This window comes from Protopterus annectens, chromosome 11.part0 (assembly GCF_019279795.1).
Source record: "Protopterus annectens isolate FY-2018-M chromosome 11.part0, PAN1.0, whole genome shotgun sequence".
Taxonomy (NCBI): Eukaryota; Metazoa; Chordata; order Ceratodontiformes; family Protopteridae; genus Protopterus; species Protopterus annectens.
The window spans coordinates 1,218,170,646-1,218,185,150 of NC_056745.1; the positions used below are offsets into that span (position 1 = coordinate 1,218,170,646).

Genomic DNA, 14,505 nt, shown 5'->3' on the forward strand with positions numbered 1-14,505 from the left:
TTAAAGCAAAAATAATGAACTTATAACAAAATGCTTTAAAAATGATTCTGATTGAATATTAGAACACATCAAGTGCTTGCTTTTCTGGTTTAGAGATACGCATTACCTTGATTTCTTTTTGTTTAAATGGCCAATAAAGCATCCAACACCTAGTAATATATATATAGACTGAAAGAACCAAAAGCAGGAGAGCAATCTAATCAGTAAAATAGATATGTTAAACAACCAGACAGAGCCAGACATATGAGCTTGTAAAAGCACCCCCCCCCCCCCCATTGAGGCTGTGAAATTACTCTAGAGGCCTACTTAGTTAGTTAAAGCACAGAATAATTTACTTATAAGAAAGTCATCAGAACTATAACAAGTCAGAGATGGAATCAGACACTAAACCTTGCACTCCGCAGTATTTCAGGGCAGCAAGCTATTGTAGGCCATGTAAGCTGCCAAGGGTCCAGGAATTGGACAGTTTGTAAGACACGCAGAATGAAGCACTCCCTAACACCCGACTGCTGTCTTGCTCCACTGGAGGAAAAAAAGGAGCAGTTAGGTGCAAGCAGGTGGATCAATGCAGACTCAAAAAAAATTATAATCAACAGCAAAGGAGATTAAATTCTCTGTAGTTTTGGATATTGTTTTCTTGTTCTCTGGCACTTTGTAATATTGTCTCTCTATCCTCATAATTCATACAGCATGAAAATAAAGTTTCTATGCTTCTTATTTATAGGATCCTGTGTAGCAGTATTCCTGTGTGCTCGCTCTATAAATATGGTGCCATCAGATGCCAGAAACTGCTTTAGCTCCCTGGTGATGAAAGCCAGAGGACGACTGCCTTCCACTGTACCTAATAATCCTATTATTCGTAGGTTATTTCCTCATGTTCTGTTTTCCATCTAATTTAGCTTCTAAAGACACAGAGTGAGATTAATTACTTTAGAATGAGGCACATGAGAAAAAATTACCACATTGCGGTCCCCTTGTGGTGAAGTAATACTGTCCTTGATCAGTTTCATTTCATTCAGCTGGTTGGTGGTAATATTTCTTTTTTAATCAGTTGTAGATTTGATGCAGCTTATTGCATCAGCTGAGGTAGTTACTCCAGATAAATTCTCATATCTTTCAAATGTTCTTATGTATCATTTGCTAATGATGCTGTGCACACAGGCCAGCCACAATGAAAGAGCATTGTAGCTACAACTCAGTCTGTGCATTCTACTCCTAAAACTTTGCTTCATGAACTAAAATGTTTCTTAGGAAGAGTGGCAGGGTGATGCTTCTACTGTAAGTGCCCAGGGGACCCCAACTTTAGCCTGTTTGCCTAGCTCTAGAGGAGGGAAGGGGTGCTTTTGTGAATGGGCAGTTTGATCTCTTGATGTAGATCAGGACCTACCACACCATGTTCATTTTCAAAGGGGGGGTTAAGTGGCGGTAACATCACCATATTCTCAGGTACCCCCATCCCTTTACAGGCATCTCATGGTCATGTTCTGAATATATAAAATGGGGAGTAGTTCAGCTGGCAAAAAACCTTAGCCAAGCCAAGCCAAACCAACTGTATGACAGGTGTATGACACCTCAGGTTTCCTGCCTCCATCCTAGTGTGCTTGCTCACCCTATGGCCTTCCACACCAGGGAGGGAAACAGTCCCTATGGAGCAGCAATGGGGCTTGATATATGAATGCAAAAGGATCAAGCTGGACAAAGCATCTAGGAACAGTAAGGTGAAGCCTAAAGTCAATGGCAGCCCAGAAGAACAAAATGTAGAAAAAAAATACTATTACATTATCAGATATGAGATGCACTGTAAAAACAATGTAATATGCCAAGCAGAATTGGACTTTGTGAATCCACATGTCATTCTGGCTGCAATATACTCCTGCAGTGATGAGCCTTGCTTGGCCACCTCCATGCCAGATCACTGCAATAGTTGCCAAGGTAAACAGGTATGCATCATAGTACCTGGTAAGGGAGAGTAGAGTATTATAAAGGTATCTTTCTTGTTTGACATAGCTGCCCATAAACCACCCTCATAGCATGATGCACTTGCCATGTTCTTCATGACGTGAAGTTATTTACATAACTGTACAGATATGACAGCTATACACTTGAGGTCATGCATGCAGAATACAATTGCTGAGCTCAAACATTCATTGTTTAATGACCTGTAGTTAGCATAAGAAATACAGATCATGTCACAGGAATGCATTGCACCTCATGTACACTTTCACTGCAAATAACTAACAATATCCTTGTCAAGTTGGTAGAATTCTATACTGTCCTGTCAGTTTTATGTAGCCTATTTTTAATGGAATGTGTTAACTGGCCATGTAAACAGACGTGTTGAAAGTAAACTCCATTCGGTGAATGAGCAGAGAGAAGTGGCATGAAGTGAAATATTCCACTTAATCAATGAGTGAAACTCTTGCTCAGTATATGCTTGCTGATTCATATACAATTCTGTATCTTGATGGTATTTGTAAAAATGAACAGCTGTCTGCCATACTGTTATGGCAAATCTATGTGCAATTATGACTGTAGATAGTAACAGATGCTTACTAAATCTATCCAATGAAAGAACATGGTTTGCCAACAATCACATATCTACATATACTACTTCACTATTTACCTCTGTTGTGACTGACTGCACATTGCCTGTGATTGTATTTGTGTGGCATCCTTCAGATCTACAACTGTTAGGTCTGTACTATTATATGAATATCTACCCCCAGTAGTATTTCTTGTTCATGTGTCTTATGGTAGCTGTAAGCTGCATAGCTACTGTGACATGACAATTTCACAACTATGGAGAATAACATTCATACCTGTCAACATCTTAGTGCAAGAAATCTAGACAAAGCCTGACATAATGGGGAGAGGGCCCATAAATAGTGACACATTCTAAATACTGCTCTTATAAATTTAGAAAGTTGGCAAAATAACAGAATTTGCATTAGCATGCATTTTCTGAAGGAGATGAAGTCTGAAACTCAAATGCATGTCATTATTTAGTGACTTTAATTCTTAGATCATCCCAGTGATGTGTCAAAAACAAAAACAATTTTTATGAGGAACAGATCAAAAATATTTGTCAAAAATATGGGCATGCTGTGAAAATTTGTACAGTTGAGAGGTATGGGCATATTAATGACGACATTATAGCAACATAGAATGTTTTCTTGGGTCATGGTGGAAAGTGAGGTCATAGCTCGTATCTTTAGCACCATATAGTCAGGATGGTCAGTGTTACTGGCAGTCACAGATGCACAGTGTAGTCCTGTAGTTGCCTTGTCACAAACAGATAGGATCTTGCAATGCTGCATGAAAGCGAAATTGAGGAAACTTGAAATGCCACAGGTGGTAGCCCAGCCAGTACTCCACTGAATGATGATAAGAAGTTCTTTATTTCCCTTGAAGATCAGGGATCAAAGGGTAGGATACTGGGAGACAACATTGATGCTGGTGCCCTCAATGTGCAGTTCTGCGCTGTACATACAATCATGGCCACTTGGGTTGGGCAGTTGCATGATATTTTGTGTTGTTGATAATAAACAACCCCATATGCAACTAATGTATATAGTCCCTTGCAGCAAAGTTGCACATGTAGGTAGTGATGCAGAAGGCAGGTCAGGAATAGTGCATGATCTTGGATGTCACATTTGCCAACATGTCACCTTAGTGCACGTTTCATGCATATTATATGAGTTTTCCAGGGCCCAGCATTGTGGTACAAAGGTTATGTATTTCTTTAAGTGGGTGTGTACTTGGGGTATAGCTGCACGGGTTCCGTACTAATCCCCAATGCACTTTTTCCCGAATCACTGATGGTCGAGCCTACTTATGCGAAAATGCTGTTCACCGAAGCAGCATTTTCGTGTAAGTATGCCTGTTGTGGAGGCTGTACTACGGTGCAGATAAAGGAAGATTCCCTTTTTCCCACTGTAGTGTGGTCTCGAAGTGAGACTATTAAAGTAGGGGGTGTGGGGGGTGGAGGGGGGCATAGCCTCCCTGCATAAAGCTTTTTTTCTTTCTTTCTTTTTTTTTTTTTTGACACATTTTAATGAATGTGCTTTTTCGTTAAAAGTGCTTTCATTAAAATGTGTTAGGTGATGTTGGGGTCGACTATTGTAGCTTCGTGCAATAGTCCTAGACCAGCTGCACAGACTGATAGATGCTTACATGTCCTATATTGAGATGTTTTCACTTCAACAAATGGCATTTCATCAGAAATGCTGTTCATCAAATTCCCCTCACACCCCCCCGTTAATTATATATACCAACTCCGAAATTGCAATACAGTGGGGAAAGGGCAAATTTCCAGATCCTCACTGTACTGCGATCTCAGTATGAACAGTTTGACGAATGGCATGTTCGATGTAATTGCACTGAAAATGCCATTCGATTCAATGATTTTTTGCTGAACATGTTTTATCCCATCAACTTTCACCTTTCATGCAAGACTGCTATTACAGTGGTTGGGGCTCTCACTGATGGCATTGTGAAATAGTGCAATGATGTTATTGCCAGTGAGTCATGGGTGAGTGGACATGTCCCCATCAAATGGCAATGTGGAACAACACAATGATGCTACTAAATGTCAGACCTATTGCTATCCTCTCCCCTTTAGCTAAAGTCTTGGAGAAATGTATACATAAACAAGTTATGCAATATCTCACACAGGATCAATTGCTCACTCCGACACAGAATGGTTTCAGTCCAAAATATAGTACCTCTGCAGCTCTACTATCCTTCCTCAACACTATTTCTTTAGCCAGAGATGATTATAAACTTATCTCTTGCTTATTTCTTGATCTATCAAAGGCCTCCGACACAGTTCTCACTCTCTGCTTCTACCCAAACTGACCTCAACTTCGCCCAAGATACAGTTGCATGGTTCTCCAGCTATCTCACTGACAGATGTCAGTCAGTAAGATGGAACTCTGCTCATTCTACCCCCCTTCCAGTAAGAATGGGTGTCCCCCAAGGATCTGTTCTTGGACTACTACTTGTTAATATCTTCACCGATTTACTTTATTCTACCTGCCCACAGTCTACCATAGTCCAATGTGCTAATGACTCTACAGCCATTACCATTGCTAACTCCCCATCTGAACTTCTAACAGCCACCCAATCATCCTTCAATGCAGTCGAGACATGGCTCTCTAATAATCAGCTCATCCTCAACCCAAAAAATACCCAAAACTGTTACTCTTTCTCCCTAAAACAGTTAATCGCATCAAATCTTCCCTCTCCATAATGTCCCTTAACAATACCCCTTTTGAAATCGACACCAGCACTAAACTCCTTGGCATCGCCATTGATGATCAGCTAAAACTCGATCTTACATAAATAATTGTATCAGAACAAAACATCAGAAACTAGGACTTCTGTATAGAAATAAACAATTCCTCACCACTGAAGCCAGGATCACTCTCACACATCCCTATTTTCTACCTTGCCTAACTTATTGCTCACAAATACTTACAAATTTAAACTCTACTCTACTAGCAAAACTTTAATCAACCTATCAGAAGACAGAAAGATTTTGCAGACCACCAAACGTATAAATCCCACCAGTGTCTCTTCTTAAAACACTTAAATTGGCTTGAACTACCTCATCTGCTTCTTGTCTCCCAGCTCCAAACTATTCATTCCATTCTTTACCAGCCAGCCTACTGTCCAGCTTTAAGATCTCTCATCTCCCACTACTCTCAACTGCTAGGCACCTCAGGAGCTCAACCCAAGATCTATTATTTATCCGTAAACCCAAGTCTAAATCTGGGTGTAACATCTATAGTTACAACCCCTCTATAGCCTGGAACAAACTCCCACTTGAAGTCAGATCCCTTACACATCCCAAACAATTTAAAATGGCCACAAAAGAGTACTTTAAAGAACACTGGACCTGCCACTGTTCTCATCCTCCCTGAATACGTCTATCATACAAAGTAATTGTCTTTCTCTTCTCTCTTTACTTGTTCTCTCTCACAATCTTTCTCTGTCCTCTTACGTTACCCCCTTTCTTTCCCCTCTCTCTTCACTTTCTTTCCCTGCCATTTATCTGTAAATTCCTCCTAATATACTGGTACAGTGGGGCTCATGTACTACTTCATAAATAGTCCAACTTATCATGAGACTTCTTATACATTTATATCATAAAATTGTAACATCATACTGCTGTCTGCTTCCCTTTGACTTATGTCTTTCTGCCATTATGTACTACTGCATGTATTTTTAAATTACATTGGAATTGTAAATTGTTTGTATCATGTGGAGCTTTTCTCCCAGGGCCTCTGCTGAAAAAGGGCTTTAGCTCAGACAGACACTCCTGGTCAACAAATGTAAAATAAATAAATCAATAAATAAATAATAATGACTCACAGGGGAGTGGACATGTCCCCATCAGATGGCACTGTCAAATGGCACAATGATCCTACAGGTACGGAGATATGGTGGTGCTGAAACAAACTATGTGGAAGCAGGATAATCCAAAAGTACAGCTACAGTCACATAGGACATGGTAACTGCAGACATCCTAGCTGCTTCCATTGGAGGGCAGGCAACTGTTATGTATATATTTCCATTGGCACTGGTGGAACAGGTTCTCAGTCCAGTCCAGTTTTTCTAGTGAGAAGAATCAATAGAGAGTGATCATTTATCACAATGCACCATTACTTTTTTCAGTGTACAGGATCAAACATTTTTGGGATCATATGGCAGGAACTCACATGGACAGTGATGACTATGGGGATCAGTATTTCCATGGTATATGGGTATGCCATTACTAATACATGTTTTGCATATGCTCGGTAGGAGACTACAGCAACAGATACATCCCTCCTGTGTTTTGATTATTGATTATTATGACATTCCATGGTGCATCAAGCATGTGTGTTGCTCTTCATGATTGGGAAGGAAGAGAAAGAGATTTTCAGCTGATATGATAGGAGCTTTTAAAAGAATAATGCGTAACCCCATAACAAAGCTGGCTAAAAACACACACATCATTGTATGCCAGCAGTGCTGATATAGTCTCTGCATATGTGGCCTGGGCACTTGTGGCCATATTTTGTGTGGATGATATCTAGTACATGGCCTGGACCACTGCCAATAAGCTTCTAAGATCACAGTCCATATCAAATATCCTTTTGCATGTCTACATTGTGTATACAGTATAACATTTTATTCAGGGAGAATGGGTCATATGTATTTAAGTGTGCCATGACTGTCATGCATGTCTGTGAAGATCTTACAGCAATCTAATTAGGAAATTAATTTTATTTGTGAAAATAATGTTATGCCATTTTCAGAAGGTGTACCATTATGCAAGGCTAATGCCAAGGCTACAGTAACACAACTGGTAGTGTCATTCCCTGGATGCCCCCCCCCCCCCCCCCCCCCGTTGTAGAAGGATGCACAGGTTACAAAAATCACAAAAACTGAAAGGCCAAAAAAGAGTGCACTACTGAAGATAACAAAGAAATTATGTATTGTTACTATTATGCAAGAAGCCCAAAATTCCTAGATAGAAGATATTTAAAAAGATTAAAAGAGAAATTAGATGAAAAAATACTTACACAAGAAAAACTGTCAAAAGCTTCAAATGCATATCTGTGTTCTTTAATACAACAGATCCACGAAAACCATTATATAGATCAAGAAACTTTGGGCCATTGGGAAAACAAGCGACCAAGGAAGTTTAAAAATATAACCAACAAAACGTAGAGATTTTTGAAAGATACAAAAAAAGAAACATAGAGCTGGGAAAATGAGAGATCTGATCTAGTGCAATATTTAAGCAAAGGAGAAAGCCAAACCAATCAATACAAAAAAAAAAGCAGCACCAAAGATATTTGAAGAGGAAATACAGGCAGAGGCACTCAGATATGGAAAATTTCTCAATACAAAAAATAAGATCACAAAAGGAGAAGGTAGAACAAAAGAATAGTAAAGTAGAAGTTAAACAAATAGAAGCTGAAGTTATGGAATACCTGTGAAGTGAAGGATTTAGTGTAGAAAGTCTAACACAGGTCATGTACAGGATGATGGAATAATGAGTCCCCAAAGTAAGGAGAAACAGGTGGAGCAGGAAACATCTGAAGAAGAAATATAGAGATGGGAAAGGAAAAAAATATTTAATATTGTGCAATATTTATGTGAAGGAGAAAGCAAAACTAATTAATACAAAAAATAGCACTAAAGATATTTGAAGAGAAATATAGGCAAAGGCATCTGGATATGGAAAATTTCACAGTACAAAAAATAAGAAAACAAAAGGGGACAGTCAAAAGAGGATTAGTTATGGAGAAGTAAAAGAAATAGAAACTGAAGTTATGGATTACCTGCAAAGTAAAGGATTTAGTGTAGAAAATCCAACTCTTGTAATGTCACAGCATGATTGAAAACTGAGTTCCCGAATTAAGGAAAAACAGGTAAGGATCTGATAACTTGCCACATGACGATACTCTGGAGGTTTCAGTAGGAAACCAGTACAAAAGGTCAGTTTGAATTGCGTAGTAAGGGAAGGAGCAAGAAATGGTGGTGATGCTGATGCAGTTGATGCTATGGACTGACAAGCCAATGAGTTGCCATATGAAAGAGCAATGAATAATCTAGGATGCAGCTGAAGAGAATATGTCACAGGAAGATGTTTTGGAATTTTCTGTAGAATGTCCAGAGGAAATGAAGAACAAAGAATGTGCCTCAGTTTAGAAGAAAATGATCTAAGGAAAGAGTTGCTTGATTTAACTGAGATGGATAAAACTATTAAAATACATGAAAGAAATAGATTACAGAAAGCCATTAAGACCCAAAATTTTAGAAGCCTGATAAAACAAATGAGTATAGTAAGCAAGACTATTAACAGAAATTCATGGGACATAACAGAAGTAAATAGGATACATTACTGTGCAGCTAAATTATTAACAGATACATTCTTACCACAAAAACACGGGGCAATAAGGGAAAGGAAAGGAAGAAATCAAATAACATCATGGAAGTACTGAATAGAGAAAATGTAAAGCAATTTAAGACAAGAAGTGTCATTGTTAGAAGAGTATAGAAGAGGGAACAGATCGACAAAAACACTAAGAAAGAGAGATGTGATAAAAGCAAGACACAATATCAGAACAGACCAGGATCTATTGTAGACTATTGCAAATAATAAACTAAAGATATCAGCACAGGGAGAAAAAAACTTAAAATATAACTACAGAATAAACAATTCATTAATGACCCAAAAAATTATAGAGAATTTGGAAACAAAGTGAAAAGAACAGAAATACCATCAGAGAAAAAAAAAAAAAAGAAATAGACATATTTTGGAGAAATGTCTATGAAGACTCTGTTATGGAATATAACACAGATGATGAATGGATAAAAGATGTAAAAGAAACATTAAGAAGTTCAAATGTACAGTATATGAAATGGGATGAAGTAACATCCAGAGAATTTGAAAAAAAAATTAAGAAAAACTCGTAAATTAAAAACCCAAGCCCCAGATGTAATATTTAACTTCTGGCTTAAATTATTGGTATCTTTACACAAAGATTTAGAACTCAGTAAGAACTACTTATATGCCCATTCTGAATACACAGCAACCTAGTTAACAACAGGAAAAATGAAACTCCTCTTTAAGAGTGAACCTGCAAACTATCCTAAATACTATAGATCAATGACTTGCCTTCTGAAGATATCTAAACGATATATGGGAATTGATGCTGACAGAGTTTATAGTCATTTAGAAGAAAACTCAATCATGGCAATATAACAGAAGGCTAAAAAAAGAAAGTCACATGGAAAAAAGGATGGTTGGTTGTTAAATACAGTCATAATGCTGAAAATGGGCTTCTGTCCAAGTCGGGCTTTCCCGGTAAACAAATGTAAATAAATAAATAATAAATAGTATGGCATGGCTAGAGTTAAAAAAAAGCATTTGACAGCATCCCACATTCATGGATAAAGGAGTGTTTATTGATGTATAAGATACAGCCTACTGTGATCAGTTAAATTACGGTGACCATGAAACAGGGGTAAACCACCCTGCAGTTAAGCCATGATAAAGGACAAATTATCATTCCAAGGATAAAAATTCAAAGGGGAGATATTCCAGGGTGACTCATTATTGTTATTCTTTTGTCTTGCCCTTAACCAATTAAACTACCTACTTAACAGATTAGGTCATGGTTACAATTTGGATCCCAGAAAGCAGCAAATGTAAAGATGTCTCATCTTCTTTTTGTGGATGATTTAAAACCGTATAGTTAATCAGATAATCAGCTGAAAGCACAACTGCAACTGGTCAAAACTTTCTCAGACGATATAAGAATGTAATTTGGTCTGGAAGAATGTTCAAAAGCAAGATTTAAAGCAGGAAAGCAGCAGCACCAAGAAAATATTTGGTTCAGGAATCTGATATAAAGGAACTTGAGCAGGAGGAAGTATATAAATATTTGGGAATTGATGAAGGATTGGCAATAAAACATGACCAAATGTGAACAAAACTCAATAAGGAATATTTCAGAAGATTGAAATTAATGATGATTTCTGATGGCTATCTGTGGTTACATAATCCAGTATATATAAGTATAATTTCAAGGTGGTGGGTTGGTAGGGGGGGGGGGCAGTATCTAATTTATGTATGTAGCATGAGATATGTTTTTTATTTTTTTTTGAAACCTTGAATAAGTCAATTCCATCAAACCACATCACTGAAAACAAATGCCTGGAACACACAGGACAAAAAACTGAAATAGTGAGCATATTTCATAGGGCCAAGTTCCCTGCAGCCCAAAATATGTGAGGGTTACCCCCACCACTATCTAACTTACCTAAGTTAAATATATGAATATATATATATATATATATATATATATATATATATATATATATATATATATATATATATATATATATATATATATATATATATATATATATATAAATGTATATATATATATATATATATATATATATATATATATATATATATCTACACACACACACACACACACACACACACACACACATATATATATATATATATATATATATATATATAGATATATATATAGATATATATATAGATATGGGTCCCCTTGACATGGTCGACATTTCATAATGTCGAAGACCATATGGCCGAGACCATATGATCGACTTTTGAAATGCTGACCATGCGGAAATGGCATTTCCGTACAGTGTGGAATGTTAAGATTTCCATTCCTGCACTGTAGTGCGATCTCGGAGTTGGTATATTTAAGTTACATGGGGGGGCAGAGCCCCCCATGGGGGGGGTGCGGGGGGGCTAGAAGTGTTAAGGCGAGTGTTTTTTTTTTTTTTTTGTGCTTTACATTCGAAATGTCGATCATATGGTCTCGGCCATATCGTCTTCGACATTTTGAACCATTGTTCATGTAAAGTAGACCCATATAGATATAGATATATATATATATATATATATATATATATATATATATATATATTAGATAAAGATATATAGATAGATATAGGTAAATATATATATATATATATATATATATATATATATATATAGATATATATATATATATATATATATATATATATATATATATATATATATGGATATATCTATAGATATATTTTAATATTATGTATCTTGTGATTCGGGCACTTGATTCTTGAGGAATGTGTATCTGATGATCTGTAGAAAAGGTAACTTTATGGGTGATTTGTGTCTAAAATGTTCACACAGCAATCTAGTCAGGATGTTTATTATATTAATACAATTAATGACCATCCCTTAAACTTGTATAAAAGATGGAGCCAGAAAGGTAAACACAAGGAGTTCATTCCTCAAGCATGAAATTCAGTGTAAAGAAGAGCAAGGACTCTGCCCAGAGATTTGTGCTTCCTGAGGTGTGATGACCCAGATGGGGACAATGGAGAATGCAGACTGAGGCAAGCTCAGGTGAAGCTTTTGTTTGTGGAACTGAAAGGAGGGTCAGGCAAGGCCTGTAGCTGTATGTATTCATTTCCAGATTGTTGGAAAAGCAGTGCTAGACTAAACATCTGCAGTGGACATGGGTGTAGCTAGGCATACACTTTGTACTCTACTGAGTACAATTTTCTGTACATTACTTATCATAGGTTCATAGGAGGTTACTAGTCTAACTGCTCCAGGGTTGTTACAAGCCTAGCCAAGTTCAACCCATGTTCCCAAGGGTGTCTGGGTCAAGCAGACACAAAAATCAGCACCTATTGTCCCTGTCCAAGAGGGACACGGGTGAAACCCCTGGGGTGAATTTCCAGTTACCCATCCAATCATCCAAATTGTTCTTATACAGGGCCAGTGAGGGACTTTGTTTAAGATTAATAGGAAGCATGTTCTAAAGATGAAGCCACCTCTGAGAGACAAATCTGTCTCTCCAGCAAGTTTTTTTGATGTAACATACTTGGTTAAGGTCCTTTGAGTGAGTGATCTGTGTGCCATTTGACTTGTGAACGTACAGCATTTCCATTAAAGCTGGGTCAGAAATTGTTCTATATGCAAGGTGCAGGTCATCTCTAAACAGTCTATATGACACAGAGTAAAGTGACAATTATTTCAGTCCACAAAAGACAGATCTTGAAGACCCTGAATTTTCTTTGTAAGGAAAATTTGTGGTCTCGCCAATTGCTTCAGATGTTTTGAAAAGAACATACCAAAAGGAGCATTTCACTCTATTATTGACCTGATAAGGGAAGGGTACAGGGGGGTTATAACCTCTTTTTTTCTGTAGGCAAGGCTTTTTTAGGAGATACTATGCCCATAACTGTTCTCATTGATGCCTCCAGTAAGAGTTTCATAGACTGATAAAATACCTACGTAATAGTTTTAGAGTAAAAGTGATACAAACATTTGTTAAGTGAAGGGAGGAAATGTTTTAATTTTCAAATGACAGGTGGGTTCACGGAGTACTCTATTATGAATTTATATTCTCTGGCTAAACCTCTGGTGGTGGAGTTATTTCTGTGGACTGCAACTCTTACTTCTACAATACTATAAGAAATATAAATGGTTTGTGAACTGACTGAGAAAAGCCAAGAGAGATCTTTTCATTTGTTGCTTGATAAACCTCTGCTTTTGTTATGTGCTTGTGCCTCTAGTGTTTTAAAAAACTTACGTCAATCATAAATATCTCAACAATATGCACTAATATGCCCATAAATTCAGCCTGTTGTGAGGATGGCAGCCAGTCATGTGTGGCAGACCCTACCTGAAGCTTCATCTCTGTAATGTTGTGGGTGTCTGTATCACTGGATACAGCACTTATGCATGTATTATAACGTCTATTATACTGTAGCTACCTGTGTTGTATGCCCTCTGATGCCTGTAGAGATGATGAATGTCTTAAGTCTACATAGAAATATATTATGTTTTGAAAATACAGGTACTATATGATTCCTTTGCCATTCAGGACATACACAAATTTACATTCTTATAGGTGAATACTAGGCTAACTACCCAGAAGCGTCATTTTAAGCCTAGCCAATCGCTTGCGGTCAGACTCATACCTTGTACTTTGTGTCTGTGAGGTGAAGACATTATCCATTATACCAAATCCTTGGTTAGGTATCCACAAGACAGCCTTACCAGTGTTGTTCTCATGTTTTATCTGTATAGTGCTTAGCCTGCATTAGCACACAGGTTTGCACCAAACCTTGCCATATTGCATGTATAAAGACATATTGCCATTCTGTTCTCTGGCATACTGATGTTCTTCCTCCTTTGCCTTTTTGTTGTCACAAGGCAGTGTGTCACATTTCTGTTATGGCTTATTTATCTAAGGCTCATAGCACAGTCCTCCTACACTCTGGATTGAAAGGCAGTCATGCTTTGAAGTTGCAATATTATACAAAAGTGCACATAAGGTACCTATCTGGGATGACTCAAGAAGCACTTAAGGATATGGCCGAACACCTGAATCAAAAATTCAGCACTCCAAACCTTTGCCTGGCCGCATTTGTAATAAAGATATGTAGTTGATTGTAGATGTGATCTGCAGGTGTCTGGGAATTACATATGCATATCAATGGCTGAGGGTGCAGGGATTAGCTACAGTCACCTGAAATACATAATTGTATGTTATTATTAAGAGCTCACCAATGCACATATATGGTGTACGGTCATAGTCTGCAAATGTGTATATTTTGACATATACATGGCATGCACTTCTCAAGCTAGGTGACCTTGTGGAATGGCAATCTTTATGAACCTGGGTCTCAGGATCCAGGTCTGCCAGATGTAGACCTCAAGTACACTGCCACAGCTGGAAGTTTCATTATTCTGTATATCATCCAAAATGACTATTCTCAAATGTTTTCTTTTATGATCTAACTATGGGGTTAGGGTAACCAAGAAACCAATATTGTGAAACTTTCACTTAAATATACTAAGTTAAATTAAAAAAGGAATCAATATCACATACAAAGTTCAATCTCAGTTTGGAAAGCAAATACAGAAGAGAAACAATTAACCAAATTCATATGACA

The 14,505-nt window shown here is 37.4% G+C and overlaps 1 protein-coding gene across 1 annotated transcript in view; it reads left to right on the forward strand.

The window, feature by feature from the left end:
• The first annotated feature begins 1,646 nt into the window (after nucleotides 1-1,646).
• LOC122815043 (vomeronasal type-2 receptor 26-like) overlaps nucleotides 1,647-14,505 on the forward strand; it is a 36,934-nt gene continuing 24,075 nt past the window's right edge. The window contains exon 1 of the mRNA XM_044087291.1: nucleotides 1,647-1,940. Coding sequence (XP_043943226.1) covers nucleotides 1,647-1,940 — 294 coding nt within the window. The remainder of the gene's footprint in view (nucleotides 1,941-14,505) is intronic.